This window comes from Peromyscus leucopus, chromosome 2 (genome assembly GCF_004664715.2).
Source record: "Peromyscus leucopus breed LL Stock chromosome 2, UCI_PerLeu_2.1, whole genome shotgun sequence".
Taxonomy (NCBI): Eukaryota; Metazoa; Chordata; class Mammalia; order Rodentia; family Cricetidae; genus Peromyscus; species Peromyscus leucopus.
This window is the reverse complement of record NC_051064.1, coordinates 109459386-109480121: the sequence shown is the minus strand read 5'-3', so window position 1 is coordinate 109480121 and position 20736 is coordinate 109459386. Positions and strand designations below refer to the sequence as shown.

Here is a 20736-nt window from a genome sequence, read left to right as displayed (position 1 = left end):
TGTGAACGAACTCATTTTCCTGCAATGCTGGGCTATTTGGTGGGGGATAAAGAAACAGAACACAGGCATGACATCAAACTGGCCTCATGGCCTTCCCTTAGCCGACTCCAGAGGATTCTCTGGTGTGAGGTCAAGACAAAGCTGCAATGGACAGCTGCCTCAGACTGCAGGACCTGGATTCACGGTTGAGCAGCTGCAGACTGCGATCCCGAAGCAGCTTGGAGTCCTGCTTCCGAGGAGAGGCTGGCACTGTGCCTTCCCTCTGTAGCACCTGCTCTGACACCAGAGCCACAGGCTCCCCTTCGCGTCTCCTGCCCGGCGCATGGTTAGTGTGCATGGAAAGCTTGCTCCATTGAGTTCTTGGCTACAACGTGCAAAAAAAAAACGAAAAACAAGACAAAAACAAACAAACAAAACAAAATCCCCAAACAGACACAGACTGAACCTTTGGATCCCCCCACCTTGTGCTTACAGTGGAGTCTGGCATCTTTGAGGATTTAAATGTGCAGTCTTTGTCCCTGGAGGTGAGTGTAGCTGGAACCCAAAGAAAGCAGTTTCTCCAGGTGGACTATGGGAGCAGAGGGGTGCCGGCCAGGGAGGGGATCCAGGCTGTAGGGAGAAGTCTGTGGGCGGTGAGGAGTCTGTATCCGATATGGACTAAGGTCGTGGGTCACAGGAAGGAGGAGGGTCCAGGGGAAGTTAGTTAATATTGTTGGAGGGAGAAGTAAGGGGGTGGCTGGCAGACCCCGGAAACACTGAAGAGGTGGGCTCAGCATGGCTCTGACTTGGCACCAGGGCTGAAGATGAGAGGCGGGGGAATGTGGCAGGCCCGGCCTGCAGCCCAATTAGGATTTGGGGTTTCATTCTCCTCTGAACGTCATTTGACGCTGTCTGGGGAGGGCGAGGCCGAAACCCGATCCTTTAGTACCCAGGCCCCGTTAATGTTTAATCCGAGAGGATCTTCCGATGGGGCTTGGGGTGGCGTGATCTCCCGGCCCCCAGGCGTCCAGCACCCACACCCTAGAAGGCTTTCGGCCTCACGTGGATGCACGCACGGCGGGCTGAGACTGGAGGGCTGAGTCGGTGTTTGGCGCCTCGGGGACATCACAGCCCGCAGCCCCCGATCCGGTGCTCGGTACTCCGAGTCCCGCACATCCACGTCCTTCCCACCGCCGCGTCCACCTCTCCTCTCCCCGATGGGCGCCCGCTGCTTTGTGCGGCTGCGGTGGCCGCTGTCGCCACTGCTGCTGCTGTTGCTGTTCCTGCGCCCGGTGGGCGCCGGTGCCCAGGACGAGGACGCCGACTACGAGGAGCTGATGCTAGCCCTCCGGTCCCAGGAGGATGGTCTGGCCGATGAGGTCCCGCATGTGGCCACCGCCACCTTCCGTCGTTGCTCTAAGGTGCGGGCGAGGGGTGCCAGGCAACAGTGTCACTTCGGGGTTGGGGTGGTGTTCTCCGAGGGTCTTCTCTGCTCATCCAGTCGTCTGGCGGTCTCAAAGTGCAGCCCCGGGGTGCGGGAGGCAAGATCCAGCATGCAGCTAGCTGCGCCTTGTAGCCGCATGGTGGGGGTGCTAAAAGCTTACTTTTCAAGGTGTGGGGCGGAGAGCGAGCTACTGGTGCAGAGAGGGTGTCCTTCGAAGTAAGGTGGCCGGAGACCATGGGGAGGCTGAGAACTCTAGGGGCACATCTTTCTAAACTCAATGCCGACAGTCATCCTGGGTGTCTGTTGGGGGCTCTGTGGGCCGTGTACTACGGAAAGGGTGAAAGAGCTGAATGACTTGGGGTGAGTGAGTGGGTGGGGTCAGCTTCCTGGGCATAGCTGTCCCTGGCTCGCGGCCACAGGAAGCTCCTGCCTGAGGTGGAGCAATTTTCTAAGTTAATCTTCCCAGGGTTCCACTTTGCCCGGCTCGGAAATGGACTTGTGGTTGGAGGCGGGAGTCACCCACCTGGCTCTGGATGTCCAGTTCCTTTGTCTGGAGCTTTCGTTGAAAGGGAAGTGACGGTCCTTAGGTGACTGCCTAGGTGATCTCTGGATGTAACCAGGGAAGAGATCACTTGTGGGACTATAGACGGCTGCAGTGTGACCACCTGGCCGCTGCTACTGGGGCAGAAGGGAGAAGGGGGGCTTCCCAGAGCTCCCGGGCCCCAGCCAGCCAGCGTGCTGGTGGGCGGATGTCAGGCTCCTAACTCAGAAACACTCCTTAGATGTTCCCTGAGCTCTGTACCTACAGGGACATGGAGTCATGGGCTAGGGTGATAAAGGACATTTTAGAGGCAAGCATGCCGGTAATCTTGGCTCTCAGGAGGCTGAAGCAGAAGGATTGTGAATTCAAGGTCAGCCTGAGCTACACATAGCAAGGCCCTGCCACAGACAAATAAGACACTTCTAATCATCATTGTCCCCAAAACAACGCTCACAGGAAACCCTGAGTCCCCTATTTTGAGAGGCAAGTGGGAAGAAGTGAATGTGTGTCTGAGGGGGTCAGGAATGGCCAAAGGGTTACTTATTCATTCATTCAATGAATGTTTTGTGGGAATAAAATTTAGAATGAAAATAATTTTGGCAAGGAATTGTAATCCGATCTTTGGTGTACCCCTGGCTCCCAGGAAAGCTCTCATTCCGTTGCAGAGGCCCCTCCCAATGTGTAGCTTTTCACTGGGCAGCAGGCATTCGAGATGGAGCTTTGAAGTCTAACTAGGAGCTCGACAAATGAATGAAGGTGGCGTGAGAATTTTCTGCTAGAGAGGAAGTGGCATGAATGGAGGTACAGAGCTGGGGGAGGCAGAGGAGGAATAAGGCCCGTGTGTCTGCAGCCCCTACACTGCCTTCTGAGATCTGAGATGTTCTGAACCCCAAAGATTCTTTATAGTTTACCTGATGGTAAAGCTGGACCTGATCGGACTCAAGGTTGTTGATAATCTCCGATCACTCCATCGGTGTGGATGTGGCTATCCAGACATTTGCTGCTCTCACCCCTGAGCTCACTTCCCAACCCCCATTGCTGCCTTTCTAAAACCCCAGTGACCCCGAGGACTGGCCTTCTCTGGCTAGAGTCAAAGGCGCATGTGCGGTGATGTAGGCGGTGAAGGCACAGAGGGGGTGGAAGCAGAGGCCAGGGAGGAGCATGGAGATTGGGCTTCAGCCACTGGGTGGAGTGGATCTGTGGAAGGTTCTCCAGCATGGGCCTCTTCCTCACAGTTTCACCTTTGACTCTTCTCTCTGTCTGGAGGTGTTATTTTGCTCACTTTACTGGTCATCTCTTCTGCCCCCATTTGCCAAGCACCCAGTTAGGTGTTGAACACACTCATCTCTTTGGAACACCTTTGTAGGTGTATCCTGGGTGTGTTATGGACTCTGTAACACAAGAGATATCTGGGGTTTGAAGAGGCCGAGTGATTTGCTAGTGGCCAAAAGACTAGGAAATAATACTGGAGGTGGGCTAGTAAATGCTGGAGGTGGGATTTAGGTCTGAAGCCTCTGGCTTTTCTCCTTTGGGCTGCTGCTGGAGGGGAGTCAGAGCTGGGTAGGAAAAAATTGAGTTACCTTGGATGGGCCACTGAACACGGAGGTGTGGCTAGGAAGGCCTCTGGCACAAGAGGCCTTTGGGTCGAGTCAGCTGAGTGGCCAGGCCTTGGTGGATTACCTAGAGGGCTGGGTGTGGTGTGGAGGCTGCCACGTGTGGCCCATGCCTTCCCTCCCTGCTGACTGCCAGGTTTGAAAACCTGTACACCACAGTAACACAAATGGTTGCTTAGCTGGGAGATTTGTGTTCGCCACCATTTCATCCCTTCTCTTTGCAGTGTGTCTGTTCTGTTTCCTTGGCTTCAGTCCTGCTGTGCGGCAGGACTGGGATGTAGCATGCACACAGCTGACTTTCCACACTTTCCTGTTGTGTGAACTCCGTTCCTATAGAGCACTGTTTACTCCCCGGGGAGGAATGCCACCAGAGGAACGGCCTGGGGAAGATGGAGGCTATGCTTAGCAATGGAGGCTATGCATTCAAGGATGTCATGTAAACATCCTTTCAGGCATGGAAATCTTTATGTCTCTGATGATTCACCGTCTGATCATCGTCATGCATTTGTCTCTCAAACCCAGTCCTTTGTCCTCACCCCATAAGACACCTGTCCCGTGACGATCACCATAGAAGAGTTAGCATTTTGATTTTATGCTGTTTGATTAACAGTCTTTTTATGCCACCAATCCTGAATTGAAGGGAGTTAGCAGGTTTTAAGCAAGCCCTGGCCAGCGTGTCCCAGTCATGGGGTACAAGGTGCTCTGTTTCAGCTATCCCTCTCAGGAATTCCAAAGTATAGGGAGATGTAGCTTCAGATCAGGACTTGGCACATTTATTTGTTTCATTTTTCTTTATTAAGAAATTTTCTACTCACTCCACATACCACCCACAGATCCCCCCTCCTCCCTCCTCCCACCCCCAGCCCTCTCTCCCAAGCCACCCCGCATCCCCACATCCCCCAAATCAAGGTCTCCCATGGGGAGTCAGCAGAGTCCAGCACACTGAGCCTAGGCAGGCCCAAGCCCCTTCCCACTGCACCAAGGCTGCGCAAGGTGTCACACCACAGGCACCAGATTCCCAGAAGCCTGCCCATGCACCAGGGATGGATCCCGATCCCCCTGCCTGGGTGCCCCCCAAACAGTTCGAGCCAAACAACTGACTTCTGTATCCAGAGGGCCTAGTCCAGTCCCATGGGGGCTCCACAGCCACCAGTCCACAGTTCATGGGCTTCCACTAGTGTGGCCGGTCATCTCTGCATGGAGGACTTGGCGCATTTAAACCCCTCAAGTGTCCTATAGGAAAAGGAATAGGCTCATACTTTGCACATATCCCCCACTGAGGAAAAACATCATCCACTCTCCCCCAAGGGGTTGGAAATGCACTGGGATCACGAAGGCAAGGTTAGGGACGCCTCGGCATCCTTCCTTTTAAGCTAACCGGACCTCTCAGGATAATGCAAAAGCACCAACTCGTGGGAAGCAGAGGAAGGGCTAGCAGAGGACATTCTGTCTTCTGAATCAGAAGACTGGGAGTGAGGGGGGGGAGGGGCTGAGCCTTCAGCCCCCCTTCTGTCTGAAGAGGCTGTCTGTCTGGTGGTTTCTCCTTGTGCTGATAGGACAGGAGTAGTTTGCAAAGGCTGAATTACTAAGGTGATCAGATTAAAAGGGGCCAGACATTTAATGGGGTCACCTCTCCCTGCCATGAGCTTGTTTAAAATAACACAAAACATCTTTTTCCATTGCTTTATGTGCAATGGACCCAATGGTCGCAGCCAGTAACAGTATGTGTCCATATATTCTGACAGGTCATAGAAATCTGTTTTTTTTCCTCCTTCATGCTTTTAGCATCATGTACAATAAGCACATGTGGTCATCTCTTTTGCTTTTGGTTTGCCCCATGATTATCCTGGTGTCCTGGAGTGAGATTCTTGGGTGCTTTCCAAAGCCATATACCTCTCATTAGATTCCCTATATTTTGGTCAGGTCCCTGTTTGGGTGCCACCTCTTTCAACCTGCCAATGATTAGTGCAACTCAAGAATCAACAGAACCAGGGGCCTCAAGGCTCTACAAGAGCCTTTTATCAGTATTCTGTGGGGTATTTACTTGAATAGTTCAGAGTTCAAAGCAGGGACAGAGAAACCATGGGAAATATACATATTAATTATTGCTCTCACCAGATGTGCCCTAAGCTACATTGCTAAGGAGGGGAGAGGAAAGATCTTTCCTGACGTATTCCTTGGGCAGGCAGAGACATTGCTCCCAGAGAACTAAATGATCTTCTCCAGGAACACAGTTCACGAAAGATGGCGTGGGGGAAGTCTGTCATATGAATGCTACACTGGGTCACTGTGGGTCTCCTGGAGCTCTCATGTTCTCTGCTTCCCTTCCTCCCTGGGGACCAGGAGGCCTGGAGGCTGCCAGGCACCTATGTGGTGGTGCTGACCGAGAAGACACAGCGACTGCAGATTGAACAAGCCATCCATCGCCTGCAGACCCGGGCTGCCCGCCGGGGCTATGTCATCAAGGTTCTGCACATCTTCTATGACCTCTTCCCTGGCTTCTTGGTGAAGATGAGCAGTGACCTGCTGAGCCTGGTGAGCCTCTTGGGCGTGGCGCTTCCCAGGAGGGACGGCCTTCCATTTCCATGTCTAGACTGAGCTTAGCATGCCCACTGCTGAGTCAGGACCAGTGATACCTATGAACTCTTCCTGGGTCACAGCAGTGGTTCCCGGTTCCCCGATAGCTGCCTTGTAACCTTGGCTGTGTCCCAATGCCATGTCTACATTCATTGGAGGACAGAAGGATCACAAGGCAGCTAGCAGGAGAGCTTGGCCCCTACCCAATGGCATGCCTGTCTGCTTTTTTCACTGCCTTTGGGAACCACGGGGACAAGGCCTGGGACATTGGTTCTTTTTGTTTGTTTGTTGTGTGTGTGTGTGTGTTTCTTTTTTTTCAAGACCAGGTTTCTCTGGGTAGCCCTGACTGTCCTGGAACTTGTTCTGTAGACCAGGCTGACCCCGAACTCACAGAGATCTACCTGCCTCTGTCTCCCCAGTGTTGGGATTAAAGGTGTGTGTTACTGCCTCCCCAGCTCTTATAGAGTGTCAGAGGTGTCAGATTCTTCTCTTCTGGAACAGGGGTAGTCCTTCTCCATCACTCCTGAGTGCTGCGCCTTTCTTTTCTGGAGGAGGTGAAAGCGGCATAGGCTACTTCCCGCTCTCCCTCCATCATGGCACTCCAGGTTCCCATCTGCATGCCAGTTCCCTTCCCCACTGGGTGCCTTCAGCCTCCTGCACACACGTAGGTACCAGGGCTCAGGGCCTTGCCCAGGCCCCCATTGTGCACTATGCACACACCCAGATCACCGCTGCCCCAGGGTTTAAAGTGACTTGACGTCTTGTGACTAAATGACTGTGAGGCCTTCATGGGGTGTGGACAGGGCTAGCATGCAGGAGGACATCAATCAGTGCCTTCTGTCTGTCTGCTGTGCACGTCAACAGGCATCTTCTGTGACCGCAGGTGAAGGTGATCCAGCCTTTCCGTCAGGGTTACAGCAAAGGTGGAGACGGACCAGCTGAAGCCAGAGCAGTTAGCTGGTGCCGTGCGCTCAGCACAGTGGGGGATGAATAAGACACCCGAAATGCCAGGTGCCAGGCAGGCGCCTGCTGATCAGGGCAACCAGCTTTGTACAGGCCACGAAATTTGCCTGGGAACTTGAGCCTTGGCATCTCAAAAGGTGCCATGGTCGGCTCAGTGTCCCATTAGTTTATTTAACTTAGAGCAGGTGTCTCTATCTCCCAGGACTAACTGTAAGTCAGATGTAGTGATGATAGCCGTCATTTAAGGACTGGTGGAGAATGTGGAATTTCCTTCCTTCCTTCCTTCCTTCCTTCCTTCCTTCCTTCCTTCCTTCCTTCCTTCCTTCCTTCCTTTTATTTTGTACAGGGATAGGTTGAGACAGTGTCATGCTCTGTAGTTCAAGCTGGCTTCAAACTCATGGTTTCCCCGACTCTGTTTCTGGAATGCTTGTGTTATAGACAGGTACCAACATCCCCAGTTGAATGTGGAGTGTTTAAGCAGATGTTAGTTAAGTAATGAAACTGACTGGTAGGTTACTGAGGCGCCAGAGATGTCTTGCCCCTCCAGGAGGGGAGGATGAGGAGAGGATGTTGAAGCCTGGAGGAATGGCACCTGGGAATGGGACTGCTGTGGGCGTGGTTAAGGAGCAGGGTAGAGGCCCTCTCTCATCTAACTGATGTGGATGCCTCCTGTTAGCTGAACACACTGGAGGCCTCTGCCTGGGAGTCCAGTGCTGTGCTTAGTGCCAAGGATGGGGATGGAGGCAGACACAAAATGACTAGCAGGGCTTTCCTGATTTGAGTGTGACATTTAGGCACTAAGATTCCTGACCACCTGACTCCCAGGTGAGAGGAGGAGCCCAGATCCTTCTGGCCAGACCTATGGATTCAGCCACTGTAGTTACAGAGAACGGTGTTCCCTAACCATAGAGGAGTGAGGCCACCGGCCCCTGGTCTGACTCTGGGCCCCAGGAGGGAGGCTTTGGGACAATGTGGGTAGGTGCGCATTGGAGATGTGGACAAGCAGTTGGCTCAGGTGGGACTGATGTGGGCTGTTGTTAACTGAGGGGCTTTTGAAGCTAAGTTCTATGGCTCTGTGGCTTCTGTAGGCCCTGCAGTTACCCCACGTGGAGTACATCGAGGAGGACTCCTTTGTCTTCGCCCAGAGCATCCCGTGGAACCTGGAGCGGATTATCCCAGCAGGGCACCAGACTGAGGAATACAGCCCCTCCAGTAAGATCCCCAGTAAGCCTCCGGCCCCCACTTGCTTTGCTCTGAGCCCCCTCCCCACTTGCTGGGGCTCCAGAGTCTGCACTGACCTCCTCTGTCTTCTCTGCATTGCTCCATGCAGAATGCAAGTCTTCCCTTAAACGACCCTCCCCCCAGCTTCTCATCCTTGTGGGCTTCATCCTCTGAGTCTTGATAGGCCCCCCATGCTTCACCTCTCTCGGGGAAGAGGCTAGACCTGACTGACCCACTGTCTGTGGGATACCCAGCCCTGTAGACTGGGGCAGACCCCTCGGTAGGACAGACACAGCACACTTCCGCTGCTCCCATCTAGATATCTAGTCTCCTGGCTCCCCTGGCCCCCCACCTCCAGTGCCATCAGGCTGCTGAAGGCTCCCTCCATCTGTCACTGGGTCTCCTCTGCCTAGTGGGTCTTGCTTTCAGAGATGGAGGAAGGTGGCCTGGGTCTGGTGGGATTGTGAGAGATACCGAGCCGAGAAAGGCTAACGGGTACCTGCTTTGGGAAAGGATCGGGTTCTGTGGAGTCTGAAGGGTCTGTCTCCTGTGGAGCTTCTAGTATGCAAGGAAGGTTAATCTATGGCTTAAGTAGACGGGGCATGGACTAGGTGAGATCAAGGAAACCTGGTAGCTGGGAGTGTCCGAGCTTCTTAGGCTGCATCCAACCAGCCAGAGTGCGCCCTGGGGTTAGCCACAGGGCTCTCTGTGCCAGGCCACAGGCTGGGAGTGGCAAGCTAAGGTTCCTTTTCCTTTGGGACACCTTGCCCTGTCCCCTTACCATACCTACCAGGGACTGAAGTTGGCCTAAGGCCTGCTAGGAAAGTACTCTCAGACTTAACCGTATCCCCAGCCCCAGGATGAATTTTTTTAAAAAAAGATTCATTCATTTTTATTTCATGTGTATCAGTGTTTCGTCTGAATGCATGTACAGTGTTCACAGAGGCTAGAAGAGGGCACTGTGTCTTCTGGAACTGAGGTTACACATGGTTGTTGGGTAGCATGTGGGTGCTGGGAACAGAACCTAGTTCCTTTCCAAGAGCAACACATGCTCCAGTCATTGAATCATCGACTCTCTAGTCCCCGAGGCTTCAGGCACTGGGCAGCTCCCTGCTCTCTCCGTGCCTCACTCCTTGCGGTAAAACAGACTCAGTAACATGCAGCTTGCAAAGAGCGTGGGGAGATTCCATGAGCTGTCTAATCTGTAGGGGGGTGGACAGCTCAGTACATGAGCAATAACCTTACCCCCACGACTCTTCTCCCCTCCCACGAATGCTGCCCCGGGAAGATGGAAGTGGCCAGGTGGAGGTATATCTCTTAGACACCAGCATCCAGAGTGACCATCGGGAAATTGAGGGCAGGGTCACCATCACTGACTTCAACAGCGTGCCCGAGGAGGATGGGACACGCTTCCACAGGCAGGTGAGTGTCTCTCTCTGACTTCATCTCAGAGGTGGGTGGAGGTGGGCAGAGGTGCCACCCCCGGAGAATCACGTCAGCACTGCCTGACTTCCCCTGCTATTTGTGGGGTGGGATGTCGGTCTGTCCAGGCATCTACTGATATATCACGGGGTGAGTAAAGTCGTCTCACATGACCCCTGTGTTGACTGAGCAGGCGAGCAAGTGCGACAGCCACGGCACCCACCTGGCAGGCGTGGTCGGCGGCCGGGATGCTGGTGTGGCCAAGGGCACCAGCCTGCGCAGTCTGCGTGTGCTCAACTGTCAAGGGAAGGGCACAGTCAGCAGCACCCTCGTAGGTGAGTGGCACTCTGGGTTCTGCCCTCTGTGTGAAGCTGGCCAAAGCTTAGCAGGAACCAAGGTCTCGTAGTCAGGTGGTCTCTGCTACCGTTGAGGGTGATAGAGTTGGCATGGTCCCAGAGATGGAGAATGCAGGGGGGAAACTGAGGCTTGGGAGGGGACCGGGCTCATGCCAGATGGGTCTCTGGGCTCTTCCACAGCTCCCCACTGTTCTCTTTGGCAGTGTCTTTACATGACTGTCGTTCCTCACGCCGCATTAGACTCGTGGAGCCCTGAGGTGGTAGAAGCCATCTTTCCCCATCTGTGTGCCTACCACCAGAGCCAGGGCGCGCACTTGGTGGAGGGACTGCAGCAGATCTTTCCAGACTTCTGCAGCTTACTCTGTCAGTCCACTCCAGCGGGTACCCAGAGGGCTAGAACTTTGGTGTGTAGGTAGGGGAGAGGGAGGGAGGGAGTACTGGCTTACTGCGTCTCACTGTGCTGGGCACTTGAGTGCAAGGCTTGGCAGACAACCCTGCAGCTGGCATGAGATGGTTGTTACACAGTCAGGAATCCCAGCCAGAGAGGGTGACTTGGCCGGGGCCCACAGCAGAAGCCGACCAGCCTCTGGGGAAGGAGCAGCTAGTTAATGGTTTGACTGTCACCAAACAGTCAGATGTTGGCCCTGAGCTGGCTCAGGCAGCATATGGGAGCCAGCTTGGTCCATGAGCCCTGCCTGGGACTTCAGCTGTTATCTATCTATCTATCTATCTATCTATCTATCTATCTATCTATCTATCTATCTATCTATCTATCTATCCATCCATCCATCCATCCATCCATCCATCCATCCATCCACCCACCCACCCACCCACCCACCCACCCATCCATCATTCATTCATTCATTCATTTTTATGAGCATGAATGTTTTGCCTGCATGTATGTGTGTGTGTGTGTCAGGTACATACCTGGTGCCCACAGAGGTCAGAAAAGGGGGTCAAATCCTCTGGAACGGGAGTACAGTTGGTTGTGAGCTACCATGTAGATGCTGGGATCTGAACCCTGGTCCTCTCCGAGAGCATCGCGTGCTCTGGATCACTGAGTCATCTTTCCAGCCCCGTGCCTGGGACTTTAGAGCACAGTCATTGACCCACATCTAAATCAATAGCCTCTGTCCCATCGGTGACCTCTTGTGCCGGCCCCACCCCCTTATTGACTAACCCCAGTCCAGCTCGCCACCCTGAAGGCCACCGTGTAGAGAAAGCCTGCTCATTTCCTGGAAGTCCTTACACAGGCCAGGCTGCGGCCTCTGGAGGGCTTCTTGTGGGAGAATGTTCCCCTCTTCCAGGCCCCCACCAGTGCATAGAAAGCTCCTAGGACATTACTGGGGAGGGTGGGCCAGCATGAGGGAACTGTTACGTCCACCCTGGCCACAGGGTCCTCTGTATGAAGCTGAAGGGGTAAAGGGGTCAGGTCTAAGCAGTTCTACACAAGCCAGGACCTGATAGCCAGTGGTAATCATAAATGTCACCTACACTCCTGTGTCTAGTTCACTGCCCCTTACCTCCTCCTGGTGGGAGGGGCCTCACCAGCCAACCCTTAGGAATATGGTCCTGGACTCCAGTTCCCAGCTCAGTCACTGCCCCCCCCCCCCCGGGACACCTGGATCTAGAAGGTTCTGAGAGGTTGGCGTGGCCATACTGTGTGCGACAGAACAGGAGCCTGAACAGGAATGAAGCTGTTAGGACAGGGACAGCTGGGTTAGGCAGGTCCAGGTTAGGGTATGGCGAGGGTAGAGAAGGCAGCAGGGAGGAAGCTTCTAACTCCGTTCCAGCTTGATTTCTCTATGTCCTGTGCATTAGTCAGGGTTCTCTCCAGTAACCTAACTTACAGAAAGAATCTCTCTTTACATATATAGAGGACCTGTAAGAATGACTTACAGGGCAGCTAACCAACAATGGTGACTATGAATGGAAAGTCCAAGAATCCAGTAGTTGCTCGGTCCACGAGGCTGGATGTCTCAGCTGGTCTTCAGTAGATGTTGGAATCCCAAAGAAGTAGGCTCTAATGCAGTGAAGGAATCACTTGCTAGTGAGGAGAGAGCAAGCAGGCAAAGAGCAGACACTTCCTTCAATGGCCTTACACAGGCTTCCAGCAGAAGGCGTGGCCCAGGTTAGAGGTGGATTTTTCCAACTCAAAAGATCTGGATTAAAGATGTGTCTTCCCACCTCAAAGATCTGGATTAGAAGTAGATCTTGCCACTTCAAATTCAGCAACAATCCCGCATAGGTATGCCCTCCATTTTCGGGTTTTAGTTAATTCCAGATGTAGTTGACAACCAAGAATGGCCATCACACCCTGCAACCAAAGTGTGTGGTGTTTTCAGCAATGACGTCTTAGCATGTAGTTCTGGGGAACACGGAGCTCCTTTAGTTTTTGGTCTAAACTGAAGTCTAGGGGCAGAATTCCTCCTTCAGGGACCCAGGCTTTTTCTCTCAAGGTATTCAACAGATTGGGTGAGGCCAACCAATGTTGTGGAAGTCATCCTCTTTACTCCAAGAAAGTGAGTAAATGATTTAAATATCAGTCAGATAAAAACAATACTGCAATAAGGTATTGCATTAATTAATTGTCCTAATTGGTTAAGCAATAGGACACCAAACTACCACAAAGTGATCCATCACACTGTGCCTCTGAGGGAAAGAACTAGGGTTTTTTTTTTCTTTTGTTTTTTTGTTTTTTTGCAGGTCTGGAGTTTATTTGGAAAAGCCAGCTAGTCCAGCCTTCAGGGCCAGTAGTAGTCCTGCTGCCCCTGGCGGGTGGGTATAGCAGGATCCTCAACACTGCCTGCCAGCGCCTGGCAAGGACTGGGGTAGTGTTGGTTGCTGCAGCTGGCAACTTCCGGGATGATGCCTGCCTCTACTCCCCAGCCTCTGCACCAGAGGTAGGTGCCAGTCAGTGCCGTTCCCCCAGAACAAAGGGAAGGTGGCAGATGTCCCGCCCCCTCGCTGGCTGAGCTCCCAAGTGGACCCCTGGGGGACTCATGTCTTCCCCACGTTAACCCACTGTCCTGTCCAATCCCTTAACGTCCCTCCTCATTGTCCAGCTCTTTACTCATAACTGGCCCCAGTGAGATTGGGGGTTACTGCCAGTACCAAAGCCCTCATGTCACGACCATCAGAGTATCTACCATGTCATTGGCTGTGGCAGGTGCATCCTGGGAGGGGCTTTCCTGGAGGAGCTGACAGTCCAGCGGGTCCATCCTCATCTGAGGGACACCTGCAGGGCATCTGTTACGCGGTGGACTATTAATGCTGGGAGTGCTGAGGAGGGAGGCACCTGTCTCAGTTCAAGGCCTCCCAAAACCCAGCCTGCCTCCCTCACCACCTCAGCTTACCAAACTGCTGAATTTAACATCGCTAAGGCCCCGCCTGTCTCCTCCATCTTGCCTGTTCTAGGCTTCTACACAGTACCATGCCTGCCTGACAGAAGAACCCTTCCTACCTACCCAGTCTCCTCACGAGAACATGGGCTCCACAGGGACTCAGGAATGGGGTCTGGCACATGGTGGGCAGCCCTGGCTAAGGCGAAATGCCAGTGTTTCCCCCCGAGGAGCTGCATTTCTCATAGGGGACAGCATTCCAGTGGGACATATGTGGGAGCTGGTGTTAGCTCCTCCAGAGGCAAGACCTCCTACCCCCACCATGACCCTCTTCTTTTCTCTGCTACCCACCTCCTCACCTTGCCAGGTCATCACAGTTGGGGCCACCAATGTCCGGGACCAGCCAGTCACCCTGGGGACCTTGGGGACCAACTTTGGCCGCTGTGTGGACCTCTTTGCTCCCGGGAAGGACATCATTGGTGCCTCCAGTGACTGCAGCACCTGCTTCACGTCCCAGAGCGGGACGTCACAGGCTGCTGCCCACGTGGCTGGTGAGTCTCCACCCCACCCTCCTGCCATCATGGCCCTTTGGCAGGCGGCAGGGTCTGTACCCTGACCCTCTGGGACAGGTCCTGTGCCTGAGGGCAAATGTGAGGGTGACCTGATGGTGCCTGTGGTGAGCAGCTTTCTGTCAGTGTGGTAGTGTCTGAGGAGGAGTCGCTTTGACTTGAGGTTCAGCTCACACTCACTGGGCACCTTTATTTTAGGGTGTGCCATGGTGGGGAATGTGTGGCAGAGCGAAACTGCTCAGCAAAGAGGTCTTTTGACCTACGACACACCCCCAATAACCTATTTCTATTAGGACCACATCTTCTGGAAGTTCTGTCTCCTCCAGTGACCAAGCCTTCAACATACAGGGTTTTTTGGGGGGCATTTAAGAATCAAACTATCACAATGTCCTGAAGAACACTGAGTGTACCAGGGAAAGGTGTACAAATAAATGGAATAGAAAGTAGTCAGGGCTCTCTTAGGGGGAACCCCACCAAGGTACCTGTACAGCCTTGGGGTCAGGGAAGCCTCCCTGGAGGAGTTGGATGTGGGATATGGTGGATGGCTTCACCTAGCAAACATCTGCAGTTGCTGAGGCCCATAGGCAGGAGAGGACGTTTTCTCACCTGATTTTCACCAAGTGAGGGAGGGGTCTCAGATACTTAAATTTCCAGATGAGCAGCTTTTGTATGTGTGCAAGTGCATGAAATGTATGTGCATGCATGTGTTTGTTCCTTCATATGCACCCGGGCAGGAGTCCTATGGTTGGGAAGGGCCACCCACCTTCTCTAATTCTGCAACCCCAGGCATTGTAGCCATGATGCTGACTCTGGAGCCAGAGCTCACTTTGGCCGAGCTGCGGCAGAGGCTGATCCACTTCTCTACCAAAGACGTCATCAACATGGCCTGGTTCCCTGAAGATCAGCGGGTGCTGACCCCCAACCTGGTGGCCACACTGCCCCCCAGCACTCATGTGGCCGGTGAGCAGGGCGGCAGGGAGGGCACACTGTCCCCTTCCTGGTTCAAGGGTTTTCATTCCTTGGCTATAGTTTAAGGGCGGAGGCTCTGGAAGGGCTTGCTGACATTTCCATGATGTATTTCCATGGGAAAACAGTGAGATCGAAGGCCCCTCTTTCCTGCCATCAACCGAGGCTTTCCTTAACATCCCAAGACCCTACTCATCTGGTCTACTCATCACTTGTTGCAGGCGGGCAGCTGCTCTGCAGGACAGTGTGGTCAGCACCCTCGGGGCCCACACGGACAGCTACTGCCACAGCCCACTGTGCCACAGAAGAGGAGCTGCTGAGCTGTTCCAGCCTCTCCTGGAGCGGGAGGCGACGGGGTGATCGGATTGAGGTACCCTGGCTCTTTGTGTCTATCCCCCACCAGCCCCAGCCTTCAGCCGCTGCAGCTGCTTGGCCCCTGAGTTGTCTTCTAGTTCCCATTTTTCAGGCTTAAAGGTGTGGCCAGAGATCCACATCCAGGATGGGCAGTGCCCATGGGGCATGCAGGCAGGGCCTTGTGCTGGAATGTCTTAAGAGCTACTTCACTGTGTTGGTCTCTGGAGTCGGGGTGAGGGGCATGCAGATGCTGTGTGACGCTGTTTGGTTGGAGGGCACCACCTGACCAGGAGGGCCAGGTCCTAGGGACAGCTCCTGGGATGCTTTCCAGGCCGGAGCTGGAGCTGGTGTGTCAGCCACCCAATGTCTCCACTTGGAAGCAGAGTCTGTCTGGAAATTTTATACGGAGCTGCCTGGAGATAGAAGTTTGTCTTGGGCCTGGGTGAGCGCCTTGTCTCTAGAGCAGTGGGGATAAGGATGATACTGAGGCCTCCACCGGTCCCAGCTGGGTGCCTGTGTCCCTTTGTCCCAGCCTTGTATTCTTTTCTTACTGGTTCTTGTTTTTCTGTGGCCCTCAGGCTACAGGGGGGCAGCAGGTCTGCAAGGCCCTCAATGCATTTGGAGGTGAGGGGGTCTACGCTGTTGCTAGGTGCTGCCTGCTTCCCCGTGCCAACTGTAGCGTCCACACCACGCCTGCAGCCAGAGCTAGCCTGGAGACCCGTGCTCACTGCCACCAGGAGGATCACGTCCTCACAGGTAGGAGTCCAGTCCAAGCCGGGAGAAAGAGGCCCTGTTCTGAAGTGCTTGACTCCGCCCAGAGCCTGGTCCTCCAGAACCCGAGATCCAGGGCCCACTTCAAGCCGGCCTCCACTCCTTCCATGTGGTGTGATCCTCTTTCTTCTCGGCTTCCTTCTCAAGAGAGGGATGGAGCCAGTGCCTCCTCAGGGGTGTTAATGGCAGGGTGAGGTAGGGCACAGGCTGAGGGTGCCTAGTGCCAACCAAGGGAAGGCTCTGAGGCCTGTCTCCAAGGGGGCAACCTCAGTTTGAATTCTTGCACTCGGCAGCGGGATCAAGTTCTTGATCAGCCCTGTGCTCGGTTTCCTCATCCTGGAGTGCAAAGGGTGTATGTATACCAAGCAGGTAGCCTGGTCCTGGGACAAGGGGCATTAGCTGTCCTTGTCATCTCACTGCCCTGCATCTGGGTTAGGGAGCATAATGGTCACTGTCAGAAACATTCCCAGGCAAGTAGTAGAAAACGCAGGCGAAGACCTTGAGTGCCATTCGGGGACGGGGGCTGTAAGGTCAGGAGACGGAGCAGTCCTGCACGGATGGAGGATGTTAGAGAGGGCATGAAGGGGTGGGACGCGCTGGGAATGGCTCGCTCAGGGGCAGATTCTAGTGGACTGCAGGCTGGGGAGCCACTGAGGGCTCCAGAGCGAAGGGTGGGGTGGTCAGAGCTCTGGCACAGAATGGGTCTGCAGGGTGCAGGCGAGCCCAGTGGGTGGCTGCAGACTGGACGTGGCAAGGTTCCCTGGTCCTGTTGGTCACACCTCTGTGCTGCTCTCTTTTGGATTTGGGAGTCAACAGCTAAGCCCCAGGGCATATTCAGAGCAGTGAAAGCCTTGGACCTTCTCTATCTGCTGCCCAGCAGAGCTCCACTCGCCAGCGAAGGGAGCTGTCCCTCCAGGTAGGGTGGCTCTACTGAGGTCCCGTAGCTAGGACACAGAGGACTCTGGTCCCCAACACTGTAACATGCAGTCTTTGCCATGCATAGGTCATATGCTGGGACTTCACACATATGGCCTCCGTTCCTCTTCACAGTGTCTCTGTGCTCTTGTGCTCGAAATGGTACTAAAGGGAAACTGAGGCTGAGTGGCCGCTATCCATGGTTCTGTAGCTGGTGGTGTCCCTTACTCCCAAGACCAGAGGGAGTCCCTAGGTGTCCCAGGCAGACCTGGGCTCACACCTTAACTTTTGGTGGTAGGAGGGGGAAGGAACTCAGAGGCTCTGAGTACCTCAGCGGAGGACCCCCATCCCATGCTTTTCTTAAGAAAGCAAGGCTCCAAGAGGTGGAATGGCTCTGCCAAGACCACGCAGATGGTCAGCGGCAGAAGTGAAAATCCAGGATCCTGCTGCTCAAACCAGCGACTGTTCTACTCCGAGTAGATGGGGTCAGAAAGACAGGAGGCCCACAGAATCGTGGTGTCTGAGCCGGACGCCCTCTGTTCTAGGCTGCAGCTTCCACTGGGAGGTGGAAGACATTGGGGTCCAGCGGCCGGCTCTGCTGAGGCCCAGACATCAGCCTGGCCAGTGCGTTGGCCACCGGGAGGCCAGCGTCCATGCTTCCTGCTGCCATGCCCCAGGCCTGGAGTGCAAAATCAAGGAGCATGGGGTCTCAGGCCCTACAGAGCAGGTAAGGGGTTGGAGGTGCCTGGGTCCGTGGGGTGGCTGCCTGTGTTGGTGGCGCCCCATGCTATTCTGTGTCAAGGTAGGGGTGGATGGGCCAGGCAGCTTTTACTGTTGTATGTTCAGTGTGTGTGTGTGTGTGTGTGTGTGTGTGTGTGTGTGTGTGTGTGTGTGTTTGCGCATGGCAGGCTGGGCTGCGTTTGCTCTTGTCCAGATAAGCAAGGCTCGGTGCCCACCCTGCTCCGCTCTGAAAGCACACATGGCCATGGCGCGTGGGAAAGGAACACAGTGCCTGAGTACTTTCTGTCTCCGACATTATTAAGGCTGCTGGGAGGCAGCTGGCGCAGGGGCTCTGCAGCATCTGGACAGAGCGATGCAGGTGTCATGGGGGGACAGCTGAGTACGTGAAGGCTGAGGGAGGGAAGGAAGAGCCCTGGGAAGAGGGCCAAGGCCTGACAGCTTGCTTTTTAAGGAGCCTGAGGCAGGAGGGCCCCTCCTTTACAAAGCTCCAGGGGGTGGGGTCAGAGTGAGGCTCAAAGCTGCTCCACGAAGGGGACCCTCAGTTCTGCTTTATCTGTCAGTGAGCGCAGGTACCCAGAGATGCTGGCTCCCTGTTGGTCCAGGTCCTAGGGGAAGAAACTGGGTAGAGAGAGGTTCCTGCTTAGCCCACGAGGAGTGTCCGTTCTGGTGGGAGCAGACAGTAAACTCAGGAAACTACAAAAAATACCAAGAGGATAAGGTGGAGGAAAAAGGAGCAGAGAGAGTGGTGGGTTGAGACAGCCTTGGGGTGGGATGGGGCCTTCACCAGGAACAGTGTTTCTGGCAGAGGAAGCAGCTAAGGCCAAGAGGGGTGACAGGATCATCCAGGCCTACGGCAGGGTGGGACTCAAGTGTGGAGAAAGCACAGGGTGGGGCTTAAGGGCCAGCAGGCCTTAGGGATTGCTGAGTGATGTGCCATGTGAGGTTGAGGGTGTTCTGACCTGGGCCTTGACCAGGCGCACAGCTGAACTGTGAAGAGGAGGCAGGGAACACGTACTGGTCCAGACCTAGGCAGTAAGGGCCTAGGCTAGGGTGGGAGATGGGGGAGATGCTGCAGGTCTGGGTGTGGGTGAGGTGGAAGAATGGGTCCGAGGCTTCTGTTGAGCCTCAGTGGGAGCTGGGATGGAGGGCTGCAGAGGTGCCGACTCGGAGGATGGGAAGGAGGCTGAGTTAGAAGTCCAGCTAACTTGGGGGGAGTGTGTTGGTCATTGCAGCCCTGCCTGGGCCTGAAAGGCAGTGGAGCTTGGACAGTCACAAGTCCCAGTCATGAACTTTCTTTCTCTGGACTCCGCCGGCAGGTCACCGTGGCCTGTGAGGCAGGCTGGACCCTGACTGGATGCAATGTTCTCTCTGGGGCATCCGTCACTCTGGGGGCCTACGCCGTGGACAACATGTGTGTGGCAAGAAGCCGTGACACCGACGTGGCAGGCAGGGCCGGTGAGGAAGCCACAGTAGCTGCTGCCATCTGCTGCCGGAGTCGGCCTTCAGCAAAGGCCTCCTGGGCTCACCAGTGACGGTCTCAGGCCGGGATGGTGCCTGCGCCTGGGTGCAGATATACCTGCCTGGGAGAACTTGATGTCTCACCCTGGATACCCCTTCCTGGTGTCTGTGTAGGGAAGCTTGGCACTCTACCATCAGAGAGGTTAAGTGGTGGTCAGCTCCAGTCCGGCCAGCTGTTCCAGTGTATCTGTCCTGTAGGAAGGTGATGAGGGAGATCCTTGGAGCTCAAGTGCCAGACTGGGGAACTGAGTGTGAAAGCTGCTGGGACCCCTCACAGCCTGCTCACATTGGAGACACTATTTTGGGCTCCCTGATTGAATTTGGATCAGTTCTGCACACCTCTAGGAGTGATGACATCTAGCCGGTGGTGGATCCAGCTGTGAGGCCATGCCTGTATCTTCCAGATGCCCTCTATCTGTTGACCCCAGGCTTCGGCCCTGCTCAGGCTGCCTGGTTGTGAGCCCCCAGCTGACTGCACCTGGGAGCCACACAGTGCTGACTCCACCTCACCCCACCCCCTCTACTACCCTGCACAGTGAAGACCGGCAGCCTCACTTTATGGAGAAAGAAGACAGGACCAGAGGGGGGCGTGCCTGGTGATATCACACAGCCAGTGGTGTCAGGATGTACATCCAGAGTGGCTGGTCCTGACGCCATGCCTCTTGGCAGTGCCAGGCTGGGCACGCTATTTCTGAAAGGAGACGGAGGCCAGTCCACGCCTCAGCAGCGGTTCCTGGATCGCTCCCTAGGGCAGGCCCTCCCCATGACTCCCTGAGCTTCACGCGCACGGACTGTGGAGAACGGAGGAGCGACAGGCCACACAGGCTGACAAGAACAGACACCTCTGTCCTCTTGGCGTTTCCTCCTTTTTATATAAGCTTTCCCATTGGCACTGCTTTTGTAACTTGATATTTATTCTGGGTTTTGTAGAGTTTTTATTATGTAGTGAGTTTTCAGAATAAAAGCAGCTGACGTGACTGCCTGCACTGAAGAGGCTGCCTACTTACCAGGCACAGCTATCTGCTGGATGGTGGGGTGCACAGGCCTGTAATGGGAATGCTCTCCTTGTGCCCATTCTAGGAACATAGTGACTGTCTTCCCATAGCCCCCCGACTCCTCAGAGTCCTGGTACTGTCTTGGGGCACCTCATTCCCTTCAAGCATTCTAGATTCTTCGTGGCTCCTGCCTACCAGCACACCCAGTCCCCAGCCCCTCTGTCAGCCTTCTCTACCTAGTGGCAGCTGCAGGACTCAGCAGTCTTCATGGACTCATCCACTCATGAGTCTGTGGGTGTTTCTGCAAGCAGACCATAGTTGCTCCTGATCTGAAATGAAGCATGCTCCCAGATCTCTTTCCAGTGTGCAGTGTGCAAATATCCCACTCATGCAGTGTGCGACCTCTGGGTGTCACTGTCTGAAGCAAAGTCTACCTCTATATAGTCCATA

General features: G+C 54.6%; 1 protein-coding gene across 2 annotated transcripts; it reads left to right on the top strand.

The window, feature by feature from the left end:
• The first annotated feature begins 913 nt into the window (after positions 1-913).
• Positions 914-20499, top strand: Pcsk9 (proprotein convertase subtilisin/kexin type 9). Of its 2 annotated transcripts, none has more exons than XM_028888024.2 (12): positions 914-1400; positions 5921-6112; positions 8206-8329; positions 9627-9760; positions 9954-10095; positions 12823-13019; positions 13825-14008; positions 14813-14986; positions 15214-15362; positions 15925-16102; positions 17578-17759; positions 19090-20499. In XM_028888024.2, exons 1-12 carry the CDS (start codon positions 1197-1199, stop codon positions 19303-19305), a joined length of 2076 nt encoding a protein of 691 aa, XP_028743857.1. In that variant the 5' UTR covers positions 914-1196; the 3' UTR covers positions 19306-20499. The 2 variants fall into 2 exon arrangements, with proteins under 2 accessions (XP_028743857.1, XP_037058664.1); XM_037202769.1 differs by having other exon boundaries at positions 8206-8341.
• The last annotated feature ends 237 nt before the right edge of the window (positions 20500-20736 follow it).